Genomic DNA, 6,000 nt, shown 5'->3' with positions numbered 1-6,000 from the left:
GGGGTAGTCATGAGGGAGGGAGGGAATGGAGGGGGAGAGGAGGGAGGAAGAAAAGTGAAAATCCATTTTGAAACCCATTTTCAATTAGGGGTCCACAAGCTGTTATCACAGGTGTCCCAGAATGGGGGCCCGTAAGTGAAAATGTCTCCTATCCGTTTCTGAAATGAAACCTTATCTGGGAGGCACAAAGATGGCGGGGACAGCGTATCTGTAAATTACTTTCCATCCCCGCTGTTAACGGGAACTTTATTTCTGTCAGATGACATTCCCCTCTATTTACTGTTGATCATTTAAATGGCTGCCTAAAAAGAAGGTGGCCCTCACTCTTCCTCTATCTCTCCCCGTTCTCTGTATCATTCTTCCTTCTCCTCCCATCAGGAGGGTTTTTTTCCAAAGCACTCAAGTGTTCTTTTTTCTTCTTTAAACACTTTAGCCACGCTTTCCATTCGCTTAGGGATTTCACTGGTAACCTACACGAAAGCTTAACATTTGTTGCCCCTTAAGGCTTAACTTGTTTGCCTCCTTGCTCTTGCCCTTTTTAGCATGATCATTAAAAAATCACCCACTTCATAACCTGCATTACAGAGGCCCTGTCATGTTAAAACAGCATTCCCTGAAAGTTTTTAGAACTGTGTCCACTTGTTCCCCTCCCCGTTTCTCAATTCTCATCCTATTATTTACACTAACTCCCTCTCTTTCCTAAAATCAGCAGCACCAATATCATAAAAGTCCAACCAACCAGAAACTTTTTACCCTTCTTTTTGTCCTTTCACACACACACCCTGTTTTTTCTCTCTTTTTTTAATAGCAAATTATCCCATGACGACAGGATTTATTCAGCCAAGGAGCATGGACATCTTTTTTTTTTTTTTTCCTCGGGACCCAACAAAAGAATCAGGGGGACTTTGTGGTCCACCTGCCTGCCGAATGATGAGGGTGGGAGGGGAGAGCACCCCCCCGAACCACTCCTAAAGAGCACCAATCACAGCATTGTTGTGGCACAGTCGGCTCTTTTGAGCTGTCAGTGCAAGAGGAGGGGGCACAAAGATGAATGGCACACAGGATGAAGCCACCATTTAGCCAACCATGTGGGAACGCTCTACCAGGACTCAATAATTACTCTGGGCTTGCTCAACTTGGACAAAACTTTCAGACTGGGGACAAGAGGGGAATTAAGCTGAGAATTATTCCTGTAGTGCAAGTAAAGTGAAGAGAGAGAGCTAAATCAGTTTCCAGACAAGAGCGCAGTTTGCTAATTAGAACAGAAAAACGTTGCCACTGATGTAATCAGATCAATACCTGCTTGCAAGCTGAAAGCTATACATCTGCCAACACCCCCCCCCCCCCCCCCCCCCCCCCCCCACCCAACATGACTTATTTTCAACTTTTCACAACTTATCGTAGCACGCTGTTGCCGGGGCGCACCGAGGGGTTTCCACTGCGCTAAGATCAGGGGCCGCTACTCTGCTTGACGGGGGGAAATATTTTGTCGGGCGTTCCTAAGAAGAACCAGTCACTGGGATTCCACAGCTGCTCATAATTACCTTTTGTTTGGATGGAGGCGGTCGGGCAGGGGCTACGCGGGTTAAAGTTGAGGCGAGTGTAGGGTTACACCTGATAAGAGGTTATGAGTTTTGGGGGCGACTCGGGAATGTGCTGTAATTATAACAACACAAAGAATGTGTAAGCTATCGTCTGATTCCAAGAGAGAGTTTGGGATCTAAAAGGGACCTTTCTCTGCAGATAAGTATCATCCCTCCCTTCATCAAGTGAATTATGAGACTACTGTATTTTAGGGAGGGCTGTAGCGTACCTTCTGACGTGGCTGAGTCAGTGTAGGAGAATCCTCTGAAAGACAAACCTTTTGCTGTTCAGAGCTGTAATTACCAGTACATTACAAAGAAAAATCCACAATCACAGAGCTAAATTACACCCATGCTTTTTCCACAACAAAATTCTTTTTTTCCCGCCTCCTTGCTGCTCCTTTAATTAATAAAACAGTGCTGGCCATCTGGGAATGAGTAAGAGTGAGAGTGTTCCCAAGCTGCTTCAGGATGCATTACCTTACCCACTTCCTGAGATAACTCCCATACGGGGGAGGAAGTCAAAACAACTTATTTACCCTTTCCTGGACTGTTTGTTTCGGATTCACACTTGGGATGATTACACATGAGATCAGCAGAGCCGGGGTGGGGGGGTGGGGGGGCTTGTGACAGAAAACTCAGGCCACCAGCTCCAGCTACTGAAGCCAACCCTCCACTCCCAAAAACTTCCACATCCTTTCACTGCTAATGAGCACAGCTGCAGTTTGGTCCGTAGTGATCTCAACTTTGGTTTTGTTATGAATTTGACTTGATGCTCTAAGGCTTTACAGTAAAAAAAAATATATGTATATATAATATTCCACATTCCAGCATCTAAATTGAAAATGAAAGGCTGAATGGTCACAGGCTTAGTGAACTGTAAGCTCTGCACCGCTTTTAATAGCATGTGTTGAAGACATTGCTATGTAAACATGTCAAAGTTTTGCTACCAGTGAGGGCTGATTGTGACTTACTGTGAATCACTAGAATAGGGGAAAAGTAAACATAAGTAACGTGAGCAAGGGTCTGTGCATGTCTTAATCTTTAAATCATGTGTTTTGAGAGTTGGTCAGTTTCATCTTAAAGTAATGAGAACATCAGCACAAAAAACATTCCTTGATCCCCAGTAGGTCAGTGGCCCCGATGCTCAAATATGCTGAGTAACAGCAGGTAGCCAAACCTCCGTCTCTAGCTCACAGAGGTCTGGAACACATCAGTACATAAAGCCTTTGTGACTTTAAACTATACTTAGGATAACAATGGATGAAACTTGTGATTCAATGGCATGTTTAGCCACAGGATGATGAAGTTTGATTAACAGATGTGACCGACCTGAGAAGGTTGAATTTCTCCACATTTCATAACCATCTTGAGCTGGAGATCAGACGGTCACCAGCAATATGCAAACTAAAGATATTTTATTTGCAGGGATGAAACGATTACCGATTTAATGATAAACCATGGTAAAATTCCCGACAGTTATTATTACCATACACATTTTAATTACCATGATACTGGGTTCAGTTACCTCGCTATTATAAACTCACGGCAAAAACTGTCCAGCATCAACCAAAGTTAGCAACAGTCTCCAAGAAGCATGCGCACATGCGCAGTATGCAACGTGGGTCTGTTTGGGTCAACGAAAGACAGCGCTGCAGAGATTTTTCAGTCACTCTGAAGTCTCGTTTTTTAGTTTTTATGAGAGCGCTGAGGGAAACTTGATTGATGAAAATTACCTTATAGTAAACGCGGGGTGAGTTAACTTTTAGCCTTGAACTGAAGCTCTCAGTGTTGCGTTGTGTGTCTGTAGACTGTTTTCGCCCACAGTACATGATAATATGTTACGCAGTATTGTCAACCAACCAGCATATCCTGTTCATTTTAAATCCATCAGCTATCAAATTAGTTGTAAAAGTGTCAGAACATGAGAAACTTGCAGACTCCTCTGTATTTATGTCAGTTGTTGGGCTCATTGCAGTTACTATCACTGTCTTCTAAAGACTTATTTGTTTTCATGTAATTGTGCATGGGGTCATTGCATTATCTATATAATATGAGATCTTCATAATGATAATGCACACTTAGATTGTTTTCATATGTTTACAAAAGGTATTGGCTGTTATTTTAATGTTTATGCAAACAAAATGGCAATTGTATTTGTAGTTTTCAATATAAAACTTGTTGAAATGGTTTCAGTGTATCAGTACATTTTAAAATTTTTAGGCACATTTTTACAATACTGTCATAATACTGATTTATTATTATTTGGTCACTACAATCATGATACCATTACTCAACTGGTAAGCCAACTAATAGACCAAACTGGATGTATTCCAAAAGACAAAAAATTATATTTACATTAACCACAGTGGCAGTTACATTATATGCTGTTTGTGGTGACGCATACCGTTTGACGTGGTGCTGGAGGCCACCGCCTTCTCGCTGATGTCATTGCGCGCTGATGAGCCCTTAGTCGCCACAATGGTCTCCACCCTCTTTTTCTTCTCAGCTGCTGAACTGGCCTGGGACTGGGTTTCCATGGCAATTGCTCATTCCTCAACACCTCATGGAGACGGGATAACTGGTGGAGAAGATGAAGAAGACGGGTGAATGCAAAGAAACAAAGCACATAAGACAAGGTGAATCGGGATGCACAAAATAAGTAAATCTTTGGTTTAATTTGTGCATAAACTTAAGTAGTTTTTGTTTGGTCTAAGTAAAAAAAAATTAACAACAGTGTGCCTCAGGAAAAGAGAATGAGAACCTTGCAAGGAAAACCTCAGATCCAGTGCTCCCTTTTCATGGTGCCCAGAGCAGACCACGGGTCAATCCACCAGCTCACCCCGATTTATTTTAACTAAAACCTGCTGGGCTCTGATCTGCTTGTCAGGGGACTGATCTCCTTCTCTGCTAACTGTGTTTAAATATCCAAAGCCAACATTTTGCTTACCTTATTTTCAACTGTGTCACACTAAACTTCTGACTTCTTGTCAAAAATAAAAACAACTCTATAAAACATAGCAAGGCAGGACATCCTGACTAGGTTTTATATCTCAGAATAGAAGTAAAAGGCAGTTTGTGGATATACTGATAATCCTGCTCTAGCAGCCTTTCCACAGAGAAAGGAGAAACCTTAAGGGGATACCACAGAGAGAGAAACGTTCACAGTCCTGAAAAAACAAGGCTTGTTTGAAGGCCCTTTTGGGAATATCATGGTGCCGGGCAATTTTTCTTTCAAAGAATAAAGGTGGTTCAAGTTAATACTGTCTGTGGGTTTAGAAGGGGTTCAGCCAACAGTCTAGCAGACATGCTGCTCAGTTCAGCACCTCAGAGGCCGTCTACAAACCCAACTCTATCTAGGTCATGGAGGTCTCTGATTATGGAGACAACACGGTGATACAACACAACCACTCATTTACACAAAGTACAGGACAGCTTCATTTGGTCCAATACAAAGCCTTTACTTAGACTCCATAATTCATGGATAATTAGTTAAAATATTTAGTCTGACTAACATTTCTTTCCAATAAAGACCAGTTAATTACACAACTGTACCATTTAATTGTCCTCCACCCTATAAACATGCATGGATACAAAGGCTAGCCGTAAAGCCAGCTATAACGCAAACAGTGCTGCTGAAACTACAAGAGAAGGGATGGGGGGGCTGATTTTTACAAACTCCCCAAGGAGGGAAGGCAAGGGGGAAGTGGTGAGGGGTAAACTTCAGACAAACACTGTGCGCTTTGTTTGTTTTTTTCCCCCAACCCCCTGAAAAACCAGAGTCTGTCTTCCATTCTGACCCGACAACAACATCTGTAAGCAATTGCTGGCTTACAAAAAAAAAGTGAAGGAAAAAAAACACAATGCAATTACTCCCTTACCAATCAAAACAGAATTAAACAAGAGCTTGTCCTCTAATCATTCCCACATGAATACATGTGTAGTCAGCATCCCCCAACCAAAGACATTGTTGTCCTACTTGCACAGATATCATCTCAAATCACTGCTGCATGTGTTTGATAGAGTGAATGCTTTCATTTCTGGGGGTCTTTGCAGTTTGAGCAAGTTAATCATTAGAATATGCACAGCGCATGTATGTCTGCACATGCACATTTGCAAGTTCCTACTACGATAATATGATCATAGTGCTCATTTACTTTCAGAAACTGAAACGAGAGCGCAATCAGCGGCATTTTTTTGTCTCCCTCTTTGAAAGTGTCATTACATCATTTTAATGATTGAACTTGAGCAAAAGCAGTTAAGGCGAAAAGAACAAGGAGAGAACCTACTTTACAGCTGTTACTGAATAGCTCCCAACATGCTTTGCGTGCAGAGTGTGCAGACGTGTATGTGTGTCTAACTTTCGCCCCCAGGTGAGTCAGACCAGAGCTAAGAGCTGGAAGTGCAGTGAATATGA

At 42.2% G+C, this 6,000-nt stretch overlaps 1 protein-coding gene across 2 annotated transcripts in view; it reads right to left on the bottom strand.

Annotated features, from left to right (window-relative positions):
- gli3 (GLI family zinc finger 3) overlaps positions 1–6,000 on the bottom strand; it is a 92,276-nt gene that overhangs the window by 71,443 nt on the left and 14,833 nt on the right. For both annotated transcript variants that reach the window (XM_046059183.1, XM_046059257.1), the window contains exon 2: positions 3,991–4,164. In XM_046059183.1, coding sequence (XP_045915139.1) covers positions 3,991–4,123 — 133 coding nt within the window. In that variant the 5' untranslated portion in view covers positions 4,124–4,164. The remainder of the gene's footprint in view (positions 1–3,990; positions 4,165–6,000) is intronic.

Source organism: Micropterus dolomieu, linkage group LG01, assembly GCF_021292245.1.
Source record: "Micropterus dolomieu isolate WLL.071019.BEF.003 ecotype Adirondacks linkage group LG01, ASM2129224v1, whole genome shotgun sequence".
Classification (NCBI taxonomy): domain Eukaryota; kingdom Metazoa; phylum Chordata; class Actinopteri; order Centrarchiformes; family Centrarchidae; genus Micropterus; species Micropterus dolomieu.
This window is presented reverse-complemented; position numbering and strand designations above follow the sequence as displayed.